At 38.4% G+C, this 12,763-nt stretch overlaps 1 protein-coding gene across 2 annotated transcripts in view; it reads left to right on the forward strand.

Annotated features, from left to right (window-relative positions):
• The window catches only part of Oatp26F (Organic anion transporting polypeptide 26F), a 46,048-nt gene that overhangs the window by 32,221 nt on the left and 1,064 nt on the right, over nt 1-12,763 (forward strand). The window contains exons 4-13 of one of the 2 annotated variants that reach the window (XM_089695994.1): nt 134-227; nt 728-929; nt 2,988-3,153; nt 6,127-6,229; nt 8,583-8,704; nt 9,161-9,406; nt 9,934-10,138; nt 10,434-10,636; nt 12,077-12,221; nt 12,505-12,687. In XM_089695994.1, coding sequence (XP_089552120.1) covers nt 134-227; nt 728-929; nt 2,988-3,153; nt 6,127-6,229; nt 8,583-8,704; nt 9,161-9,406; nt 9,934-10,138; nt 10,434-10,636; nt 12,077-12,221; nt 12,505-12,687 — 1,669 coding nt within the window. The remainder of the gene's footprint in view (nt 1-133; nt 228-727; nt 930-2,987; nt 3,154-6,126; nt 6,230-8,582; nt 8,705-9,160; nt 9,407-9,933; nt 10,139-10,433; nt 10,637-12,076; nt 12,222-12,504; nt 12,688-12,763) is intronic. The other variant, XM_089695996.1, reaches the window with a different exon arrangement.

The raw sequence follows: 12,763 nt of genomic DNA on the forward strand, positions 1-12,763 counted from the left end.
GTTATAGGATTTTTGGCGGAACTTCATTTTTAACGATCTTTGAACGGCATTATCGTTTATTAGCTTGGGAATTTTTTACATAAATCGTATCATCAATCACCTGCAAACATCATTTTTTAATGTTTGTCCACAGGTATGGTAGTGAACGGTTTCGTCAATGTAGTCATCACAACTATAGAGAAGAGGTTCGGTCTCCGCTCCATGCAAACTGGAGTTATAGCGGGAGGGTAAGTTTACTTTTTTAGTTAGTAGTCAGTTAATCTCAGTTTAAAAACAGCTAGTAATGTAGCGTAGTAAGTTAACTTTTTTATGTTTTGATGTCTTGAGTGGCGAGTATAATTATTGTTTGTGTTCTGTCTTTCATACCGCCCTAAACTCTATTATTCTCAGCTACGACATTGCCTGTATAATTTGCCTGTGTATTTCCCGATTGACCGGTCGGCAAGTGACCCTGCCTTCCAAGCCAGAGGTCGTGGGTTCGATTCCCACCCAGGGAAAATATTTGTGTGATGAACATAGCTGTTTGCACTGTGTCTGGTTGTTAATTATCTATATATTTAATATTATGTTTATCAGCATTCTGATTTCCATAACACAAGCGAAAAGTGTGGGATCAGATCGTGCCGTGTATGAAAATTGTCATGAAATATTTATTATTTATTTTATTATAAGTATATTTATATTCTTTTTGTATCATTTACACACTAAAACCAGACCATTTCCCCAGTTATGACATGGCCTCCTTCGCGTGTCTGGCTCCCGTCACGTACTTAGGCGGTAGGACAGCAGCTTCCAAGCCACGCTGGCTCGGCTGGGGCGTGCTGCTCATGGGCGCTGGTTCTTTGCTGTTCGCGCTGCCGCACTTCCTAGTGCCACCGTACAAGGTCGCGGGAGACGAGCCAGACGATTTGTGCGATGGTAACCGGACGGTAGGTGCCGTCTGTTTTGTTCTGCTAAATAAGTTATAAATGTTTTGTTGTCGTATAGTGTGCAAGTTTTATCAAATCGCTTTTACCAAAAGTTAACTTGAAAACATGTTTTAGAGAAAACGATGAAAAAGTACGATATTTTTACAACTTTTGTTCAATCAACTTGTCATCGCCAACATCGATATTTTCTATAGATATTAGATACAGCTTAGAGATCAGCATTTCTACACTTTACGAAATCTTAATGAATAGCAGTTTAAAAATTTTAAACAGGAACACTTTAAAATTGCCATATCTGTATAAAACCCAATAAGGAAATGACAGAAAGCTGTATAATTAGCAACGGTGCAGAATCTTAACGTCTAGAATACTGCCGACGAATCACAAAGGTTTAAAAATTAAAAGTAAAAAACGTCGCGCGCATTGAGGCGGCGTAATTCGTTTACAAAACCTTCAAGGCTTCAACCAATGTACAATTGACAATGAAACCGGTTCTGATGTACTGGATGAATCGAGATCAGAAAAAATATTGTACTCTCAATACTATACCACATCATTGTGTTGTGATCGAAAGCGTGATTTTAAAGGAATTGATAGATAGAGACAGAGATGGATAAATGGTATTTTGAGAAAAATAAAGTAAAATAATATTAATGCTATAAAAATGTACCTAACTAAATTTTAATCGGCTACAAAAATTTTGCGTATCGTCACGTATCATGCCTATCAAATTTTTTTAATTTAGCTAGAGTAAATCGATCTGACCGATCCAAGTTATAGTTGTGACTAACTAGAAAACAGATATTTTTGTACAGCACCAGAAATAAGAATAGATAAAATAATTTGGAAAATCCAAAAGTGCACGCCTCATAATTTTTTTTTAATAAATATTTATTAATTATTATTTTTGTTTATTTAATAACAATTAAACCACATCGAATCAGACCCTGAAAAATGAAAGGGTTCTATTCCTGAGCATACTCAAGCGTAAGAGAAAATAAAACCGGCCAAGTGCGAGTCGGGCTCGCGCACAAAGGGTTCCGTAGCAGCAAATATAATAAATTACAGTTAAATCAACCTATCTCAAAAACTATAAGAGATACTTTGATCAAACCAAAAATCGTTGAAAGAGTTAATTAGCATGCATCACCTCTATTTTTTTTAGAATTTTATACCCCGTAGTTATAAAAATAGAGGGGGGGGGACATACTTTTTACGACTTTGAGAGCTGATATCTCAAAAACCGTTCACTTTAAGAAAAATGTTTTTTAGAAAACTTTATATCATTTTAAAAGACCTTTCCATTGATACCCCACACGGGTATGTACATCGAAAAAAAAAATTTCATCCCTCAGTTACATGTATGGGGGGCCCCACCCCCAATTCTTTTTTTTACTATTTAGTGTCATATTTTTGTAGCGGTTCATACAACACATATTCCCATCAAATTTCATCACTGTAGTACTTATAGTTTCCGAGTAAATCGGCTGTGACAGACGGACAGACGGACAGACGGACAGACGGACATGACGAAACTATAAGGGTTCCGTTTTTGCCATTTTGGCTACGGAACCCTAAAAAGGATCCGCACATACAGACACACGGACGTCCAAGACAGAACTTTTTTAAACTGTTTTTTAACTAGTTTAAATAACAAAAATGACATCAAAAATATCATGAACGTTAAAAATAGTGTTTTTTCTTAATATGTGTGTGTATGTATTATCTTACAAGTGCAATGTATGATACATAAAGACATTTTAAGTTTGAAAAATCAGATGTTTTGCGCGAAGTGACAGTAGTACCCACCTCAACGCTTCGCTTTGAGGCGTGCAATAATGTAAACAAAACATAAAAATCATTAAAAATTAGAAAACAAATGAAATTAGTTTAGTTTCTATAACTCTATGTAGCGAATTGCTCTAAGTTCTGACCCCCTATAAAGATTAGTGCTATAGATTAGACCTACCTTCATCTTTGTTCGAGATGTATTATATCAATTACAGTTTTATTCTATTTTAATAATTCGTGATGTTCATCGCCAATATTATCTCTCAGCAGGCAAGTACATGTGACGAGAGTACTTCAGAAGGTGGTGCATGGGCGGTGGGCATCTTCGTGTTAGCACAATTGTTGCATGGTGCTGGAGCCACACCACTCTTTACTCTTGGAGTCACGTATATAGATGAGAATGTGTCGAAGAAGATGTCCTCTGTTTATTTAGGTAGGTTAATTATGGTGATGGGTGGTGGGTAGTTTAAGATTTTGAACTACCCTCATTTTTTAAAGTTGTTTTTGAGTTTATTTTGTTGGTTTAAAAAACTAGTTTTAATCTACTCTTGGAGTCAAGTATGTAGACGAAAATGTGGCGAAGAAGATGTCTTTGTTTATTTAGGTAGGTTTTTTTGTAACTACCCTCTATGTTTAAAATTGTTTTTATTGGTTGTAAAAAATGTAAAAGATTGTTAAGAAATGGTATGTTGTGTAAAATAAAGTACTATACAGTATATTTACATGAAATACATAAATATATAAAATTTCAGTAATTTCTAGATTACACGCTGTATGATTGATTTAAACACTCGCTAAGTAAATTTTTAAACTTCACAGTAAAACCCTAACCGTAAGAGCCCAATCGGTAAAGTGGCGAACATAATAGAAAATAGCATTATTTATAGCAACATAGGAACGCACTTGCAATATACTACAGCCCCTACTGTGGGCATTATAATAAAATTTATAACATACTTCAATGTAAGAGAAATAGAGGTATTTCTAAAGCTAGCTATTTTGGTAATTTTGACATGGAACATAAAGTTCTCTTAATTAATGAGTATGAAAAAATGTGGAAAGTATACAGAAATTTTGCAACCACAAAATTGCGAATTTTTCGCGAATTTTAAATTAGAGTAAGAAATAAAAATTGCGATAATATTACCAAAGTTTGCGATTGTATTGAAACATTATAATATGATATTTAGTTCCAAAGCATTCAAATTCTTAAAAAATTTCCCACATTATAAATTACTAGCCGCGCCCCGCGGTTTCACCCGCATGGCTCCGCTCCAGTTGGTGTTAGCGTGATGATATTATAAGCCTTTCTCGGTAAATGGGCTATCTAACACCGAAAGAATTTTTCAAATCGGACCCGTAGTTCCTGAGATTAGCGCGTTCAAACAAACAAACTCTTCAGCTTTATAATATTAGTATAGATAAGTAATCGTTTATATCCATTATACTTTTTAGTGCTTTATTTTTATTGACCCCTAAATAAGTTCCTTACAAAAACTATCACCTTTGAAGCAATACTACACGTTCAAAGGTGATTGTACCATAAAAAATGCAATTACTAACATCAGTGCATTCGACAAGTGTTCGACAAGCTATTAAACGATTTACCGCAAGAGATAGGCGATCTATGATAGATTTATTATCGGAAAATAGGGAAATAGCTTTTATGTATTTTTGGGCATGAATAAATTTCGATAAATATTAATGTTTTTTTTACAATATGCATTATTTTGTTTTTTGGGAAATTGTATGTTTACAATAACAAACAACAATAATATGAATGAATAATTTTTTGTCGTTTTTGTAACCAGTAGGTAGTTGATTTATTCGTAGATTTTTTAATATACATATATGCTATCATTCGATCACTCCAATTTTTAAAGCCTAGATTGTTGCGCTTGTATTTTCTTCATTTTGTGTATTGAAATTGAAGTGTAATACTTTACTAGAAAATAATTCAGCTGTCTATTGAACGCATAATTGAACGAATAAGTTTTTCATAAACAAATTGTATATTTTCGATCTTTCCAAACAAAAAAGACGATTACTTAAAGTTACGTGTACATTACATCTACATTGTTTTGCGAACCTTTCACACCATTGAGCATATGGGTCCATCGAGATGCCATTAGCCCCGCTGAGGGTCTTGGGTCCCGCTTGTGACACTCACGGTGCTTGAGGGTAAGGCTCTGGTGTGGGTGAAGCGAAGCGATAGATGTTTATAGCGTTGCTGCGTGACGTGTGTGTCATGTACAATTTACATACTTTTTTTCGTACGGACTTGAATTATGTCTGCAAAATATCAGTGAATATATGAAAATACAAAAATTTCGCAATCCATTCTAAAAAAGTTTTACTGTAAGTAGTTCTTGTAGATCCATAATAATAAATATTGCTCTTTTTTAAGCAGTTAACAATTAACAACTAGGCAATCGTGTAACTTATCCAATGCTTGTCAGCTTAAGCATTAATTGAACTAAAATTTGAAACATTAAATTACTAAATTAAGAACAATGAAATTACAACAAATGTACATACATACATCATCAATCGTAGATAGTTTATACGCTACGACCTACGTTAATTTATCGCATCACATATCCTATCTCCGACTACACAACGCGCCGTTTCGCATTTTCATGGCAGCTTTTAGCTGTGAAAACACGCAAAGGGGCTAAAGAAATGGGATATTGTGACTGCACTCGCTCTCAATGGTGTAGTGTGGTGTAATGGGCCTTGCCTTGATATTAGATGATAATTAATGTACTTGTTTACGGTTTTTAGTGAATGTGCGGGGTAGCAAAGAGTAGAGAAGAGTAGTAATTGAAACTTTTTTTATAAAGAACGAAAGTTTTTACTTTAGGTACTTTTTAAGACTGCTGCACGGTATACCTTAATTAATATTAAATATAATTAATATTAATAACCATAATAAGTTAATAACTAATAAGTATTAGGTACATTGATGTATTATTTGTTGGTTCACACTTTTGCATACCTACCTATATTTAATTTTCCTTTAACCAAAAATGACTGTGTATCAAATTATATGCTGTGGTAGGTTAAAACTGTTTTAGCATGTAGGTACACTATTAATAGGGAAATTGTCTCTTCAAACATTTGACCTATATAATATCCATACCTACCTACTATATTATCTCACATTTTTGAAGTGAAAACTTCTTTAGTGGCGTTAAGCACTTTTTCTGTAATGGGTATAAAATCTTAAACTCGCGTCAGGACACGTGACCTGATCGAAAAAGCGTAAGACGGATGGATATCAAATATGCTCAACGTTAATAATCAAGTTTTCACTTCTGCCGGCACTCCCGGAGTGTAACCCGTCTTTTTCTTATATTATACTCGTTACATTTTCAAAATGTTCGCCTATTTTACATTTTTTCAGGTATTTATTACACAATGGCAGTGCTGGGCCCAGCGCTGGGATACGTTATTGGCGGACAGCTACTTTATATTTACACCGACTTTGCTACAGTTAATTCAGAAACGTACGTATGTGTCAAATGTTTATTTAAATGTACATATATGTTTTTAAATTCTATTAAATAATCAATAATTATTTGCATAAATTTTTAAAGGTTCTTGAAATAGCTACGTTCCATAAAATTAAAAAATTGTAAAACGCGTCAACTACTAATACAAATGAACATTTAAAATTTTAATAAATATTTTAAATATTACATAATAGCAAAGGTTCAAGAAACATTCCATAAAACCATAAATTACAAATTATAATCGTGTGCCAAAAAGCGCGGCAAGCGGCAACACGTTAAGGTGGCTTCCCACGGTCTGCGATTCTACGGATCTACACGCACAGCCGACGACTACGGACGGCAACGCACCGCAGACAGGGCTCATCCCACGGTCCGTGATAGTGCGGATCGGTCTGTATAGTTTCGTATTTATCTTCATTTCAAAATGCAAAGTGAACGAGCACGTATCGTTGCCGCAGCTGCGGCTGTGTTATTAATTAGCAATTGCCAGATTGTGCGATCTATTAAAAGAAAAAAAAAGCAACGTCGCTATTGGATGTCAGCATTTAACAAAAGTCGTATAAGGTAAGTGTTATCTAATTTTGTTTTTTGCTTTGATACCTCTAGGTAGCAGTCGGATCATGGGACAAAATTGACAAAACTCATTTCCTGTGGTCCTATCAGGGAATCATGTATTTTAGTAACTGTCGGTCTGTGATGACACGGACGCGCTCGGACCGCGCCGCACGAGCTCGCACCGCACCTTTGAAAAAACCGACTCGCGACGGATACGGCGCACCGCCACAGACGCGCCTGTGCTACCACGGACGAGTCCCTTCCCACGGTGCGTAGGTGCGAGCTGGTCCGCGTCCGTCCGCGACATCGCAGACCGTGGGAAGCCACCTTTAGCGGTTAGCTCAATTATCTAACCGTATTGCGTTCACGTTTTTAATATTTCAACTCGGCAGCGACACGGCTTCATTTCAAGTTGCCCTCTTGCTTTCATCTCATTGTGCCTCTCAAAAGCAACTTTTCAGCCAAATTAATTCCACCGTTTCATACTTTCATGGTTTCTGGAACGAAATATGATTTTCCGCGCGATGAGTTTTTGAACGAACTGTGTGGCTTCTCTTTTTAAATTAACCGCCTTTCGTACTTCGAGTAAACATAGGAAATAAACAGTGGAGTGCTGCTTTGTAGCGTTTTTTTTGTAATATTTTTGACAGAAGTACAATTTCGTCTAGGACCTTTTGCATTTCCTATAAGGAAATAAGTAGATAGGTATATATACGTTTTGCATTTGTTCGACTGCTCTGTACCCATATTTCTGTGTGTTTGTGCTGTTAACTGTATTTTAAGCACGACTTTTGATATGTTCGTGAATCGTGATCTAAGGAAGCATAAGAGCTGTGGATATAAATCTACGATTCGTGTAACATGATATCCCATTTATAAATTCGAAAGTTTGAATTGCAGATATTTATTACCGTTTTACGGAAACAAGTCCTTTGAATTTATTTAGCTGAAACATTGTTATTCCAATTCCGAATTCTGATAATAATTTTCTATGCCTAGAACACCGGCTAGATTTTTTAGAAATTGGCCGATTGTTTTAATAAAAACGAGCACGACCTCCAGTTTTTTTATCAACGAAATTTTACAAAAGACAAAATACTAATGTATTTTGAAATAATTACATTAAATAACAGGTATTAATTCTATGGGAAATGGGAGTCAACTACCTAATACCCTACTCGTGTTTGCGTTGATTTCTCAATTGTCGAATTTGCATACAAAAACAATTTAATATTCCGATATCTGGATGGATATGTTGACTGGATGTTTGTGAAAACATTGTATGTTATTTTAGGGATGTTAGTATGCTAATTGTTTTTTAGATAAACATGACATTTGAATTAATAGAACTGCTTAAATCTATGTAAATTAGAAGGAACTTTTAATAGTGAGTAATTAAACCGATGGTAATCTCATTCATAATTATTAATTTAGATTTTGAAGTGAAACTTCTTTAGGCGCGTGAGAGTAAAATTACAAGGTCTCGTCATGGCAATACCGTTACGACATGGAGTAACGCGACTATTTTGGTATCTTTGAATCTTGCAAAAGAAGTTTCACCTCTGACACGTGTGCTCGGCACACAGGCTCAGAAGTGAAACTTCTTCTTTTTTCATTGTTTTTTAAATAAAGAAGCCTTTGATTTGTCCTAGTTAGTCATATATCATCTAGTTATTTTTTTTTGTTTATGTCAATTTAATGACGATTGTATAGTTAATTGGGGTTTTGTTTTTCGAAGGAAATTATCATTCAAAGTACGATACACATACTTTTAAGGATACTAATTTTCCAGGTTAGGTATAACTCCTACGAGCTCAGTTTGGATCGGAGCGTGGTGGATTGGCTTCATACTCTCGGCTTTGATCTGTCTGTTTATAGCGATACCTCTACTTGCCTTCCCTCATGAGTTACCGGGTGAGAAATTATAATTATCTTTTGAAATTTTTTAGAACATTCTGATTCTTCAGAAAATTTAATTTATTATTGAAGTGAAAACTTCTTTAGCGGCGTTGAGCACTTTTTCTGTAATGGGTATAAAATCTTAAACTCGCGTCAGGACACGTGACCTGATCGAAAAAGCGTAAGACGGATACCATTCCAAAATATCAAACATGCTCAACGTTAATAATCAAGTTTTTACTTCTGCCGGCACTCCCCCAGTGCAACTCGTCTTTTTTTATGATACGTACATACCACGCATGTCAAGCTCCTATCCTTATTTTTCCTAATAAACCATATCACACATCAACATTAACATCAAAAGTAGAACTACCAATTAACACGCGTCATACTTTCGTTTTATAACATTAAAGCTAGCACTTATAAGGAGCTTCACATTCTATACTTCCTTACACTAAACTTATCACCCAGGGGCAGCAGAAATCCGCGCCGCCAAAGTATCAGAAGCGCACGCATCAGCCACTACATCTGGAGCATTCAGTGCTCTGCGAGAACTGCCGCACGCAGCAGCAGCATTACTCCGCAACCCCACGTTCATGTTCCTGAACTTGGCGGGAGCTAGTGATGGGTTACTGATATCGGGCTTCGCGGCGTTTCTGCCGAAGTTGATTGAGAACCAGTTTGCGGTTAGCGCGTCCCAGGCTGCTTTGCTTTTGGGTGAGTTTGTCTATTAATAGGTTGTTAAGCTTGCATAGCTTCTATCGCGGGCCTTGAGCGCGGGGACCGAATCTAGAAATTCCGTAACGAAAAAACCTCACGCTCCCCACTCTGACGGGCGCGGAGGTGTGGCTTGAAGGCATAGCATGCAATAGCTTTACCGCGGCAGTCCCCGAGTGCCACACCTCTTTTTTTTGTAGTGCAGCTGCAAAAATTGACCATATAATATATTAATGTGTTAAAGTGCTTTTCTTGATGATTTAGAATATTTATGTCACCACAGATTAAGTTTATAATATTTAGGTTTTGACTTTTGGGTGATTATTATTTATTAGACAGCTTTCGACAATATGCTCTCCCCTTTCTTTCACAGTACCTATCCTTAAAATTTTCTTTCGATTTTTCATTACTATTATAGGTATTATCTTTGCCAATTTTTAGCGTATCATCTTTAAAGTGCTATTTCTCCTAATTTTTATATTTATCAGCATTCCATTGCATTTTACATCTCATTTTCTACATTGCAGGTGTAATAACCGTCCCCGCGGGTGGCGGCGGGACCTTCGCGGGCGGCTGGCTGGTGAAGCGCTGGCGACTCTCCTGTGCGGGCATCATCAAGCTATGTGTCGCTGCTACTGTACTAGCTGGAGTGTTCTCTGTGTCTTTTGTGCTATCGTGTGATGACTATCCGTTCGCGGGGATTACTGTGCCGTATTCTAGTCCTAGTGTTGGGTAAGTTCATTTTAATAATGAGATTGTTGTAAATTTAATGATTTTATAAAATTATCATGTCCAAAAATGTGTGCTGTGTTTGTGCTTTGCTTTACCAATGTTTTTTGGTTAGGCAACTTATCTTTCTGAAATAACATGTTGTTTGCATTATTTTCATTGTTGATTTTTTTTTATAAAAAGTCTTAAAAGCTTGCAGTTGTTAATTCGTGTTCTGTCAATCAAATTCGACTTTTCATGCAAGTTAATTTAATTAAACAAAAAAAATTCCACAATTGGATACTGGATACTTTTACAGGGGTAGCAGTTTGCTCGCGCAGTGCAACGCGGGCTGCGGGTGCTCCAACGCCGCATACTCCCCGGTGTGCGGTGCGGACGGGCGCGTGTACTACTCGCCGTGCCACGCCGCCTGCCGCGCCGCCACACGGGGCAACGCGCAGCTCTACCGCCGCTGTGCGTGTGTGCAGACCAACGCCACGCTGCCGAGCTATGCGGAGCCAGGTACGCTCTACCGTGTGCAGCTCTACCGCCGCTGTGCGTGTGTGCAGACCAACGCCACGCTGCCGAGCTATGCGGAGCCAGGTACGCTCTACCGTGTGCAGCTCTACCGCCGCTGTGCGTGTGTGCAGACCAACGCCACGCTGCCGAGCTATGCGGAGCCAGGTACGCTCTACCGTGTGCAGCTCTACCGCCGCTGTGCGTGTGTGCAGACCAACGCCACGCTGCCGAGCTATGCGGAGCCAGGTACGCTCTACCGTGTGCAGCTCTACCGCCGCTGTGCGTGTGTGCAGACCAACGCCACGCTGCCGAGCTATGCGGAGCCAGGTACGCTCTACCGTGTGCAGCTCTACCGCCGCTGTGCGTGTGTGCAGACCAACGCCACGCTGCCGAGCTATGCGGAGCCAGGTACGCTCTACCGTGTGCAGCTCTACCGCCGCTGTGCGTGTGTGCAGACCAACGCCACGCTGCCGAGCTATGCGGAGCCAGGTACGCTCTACCGTGTGCAGCTCTACCGCCGCTGTGCGTGTGTGCAGACCAACGCCACGCTGCCGAGCTATGCGGAGCCAGGTACGCTCTACCGTGTGCAGCTCTACCGCCGCTGTGCGTGTGTGCAGACCAACGCCACGCTGCCGAGCTATGCGGAGCCAGGTACGCTCTACCGTGTGCAGCTCTACCGCCGCTGTGCGTGTGTGCAGACCAACGCCACGCTGCCGAGCTATGCGGAGCCAGGTACGCTCTACCGTGTGCAGCTCTACCGCCGCTGTGCGTGTGTGCAGACCAACGCCACGCTGCCGAGCTATGCGGAGCCAGGTACGCTCTACCGTGTGCAGCTCTACCGCCGCTGTGCGTGTGTGCAGACCAACGCCACGCTGCCGAGCTATGCGGAGCCAGGTACGCTCTACCGTGTGCAGCTCTACCAAGCTCTACCATTTATTGGACAGCATTGTGCTGTGCTGTGCACCACTCGTTCCACATCACTCTACCAGTATATTTGTGTAGAGCACAATAGCCCGCTATCTAGAGATTCGGATGACTCTACCTTTTGTCTCTATTCCATACATATACTGTCCACTTGCATTGGATCAATTTATTATTTATATATCTCTTAACTAACCTAATATAAAAAACCTACCTAGCTAATATAAAAAAGTCTGCTTAAAATTACTATCATATCGTCCAAGTAAAGAAAAAATCTTTTCTATTTTTCTAATTATATAATTTTTGTCAGTTTCGCTTACTTTCGGAGCTTTTGACATTCCAGAACATCATATGAACTTAATAATTACACTAAATAATGTTATTAAAGTAACCAGATCGACAACCGTCAACTTTTACTATCTATAGCTACTTGGTAAAAGTTTATAAGCAAATCCAACGAACCATCTAATTTTATCAAAGTTTTATTAACACTTTATTCAAAGATATTCGTTTTATTTCCAGATGGTGGTGAACCAATCATGTACGAAGCCATCAATAGCACGTGTCAGTCGAAATGTCCATATCTATGGCTGTTCGTGTGCCTTACTTTCTGCATTATGTTCTTCACATTTCTGGCTACAATGCCAGCTTTATCCGCGACATTAAGGTGATTTAAGACGAAAATGAAACTTAGAGATATATTAGGATTTCTTTTTTCAGTATAAATATGTATAATTTTCTCGTATTCTATATCTGTGATTAAAAAGATTTAATTTGTACCATTTTTGACCATGACATCATGATCATTGTGAGGCTAATCTGATTCACTTCTAACCCCACGTTTTAAGTTTTGGTTTTACCCTATTTGTTAAAAATTTTGCTGCATGATGCATAGTACCAAACATATTCTTTTTCTTTCTTTCAAACAAATAAATTGCTTCTTTCCTTAGATGTGTCCGCGAAGACCAGCGTTCTTTCGCGCTGGGTATCCAATGGATCCTAGTACGGTTACTGGGTACTATCCCCGCACCGTTACTGTTCGGCTTCCTCATTGATTTATCCTGTTCTGTGTGGGGCAACGCGTGTGATCGAACTACTTCGTGTCTGCTATATGACAATAAGGACATGAGCAGGTAACTATAAAAATTTAAAGATGACTTTGAAGAACCACTTATTAAGTATTATTTTCTTTGTACAAAAGTATTTAGT

The sequence above is a fragment of the Colias philodice genome, chromosome 6 (assembly GCF_061535455.1).
Source record: "Colias philodice isolate Cphi_HAF_F1 chromosome 6, ilColPhil1 Martin Lab GWU primary, whole genome shotgun sequence".
Lineage (NCBI taxonomy): Eukaryota > Metazoa > Arthropoda > Insecta > Lepidoptera > Pieridae > Colias > Colias philodice.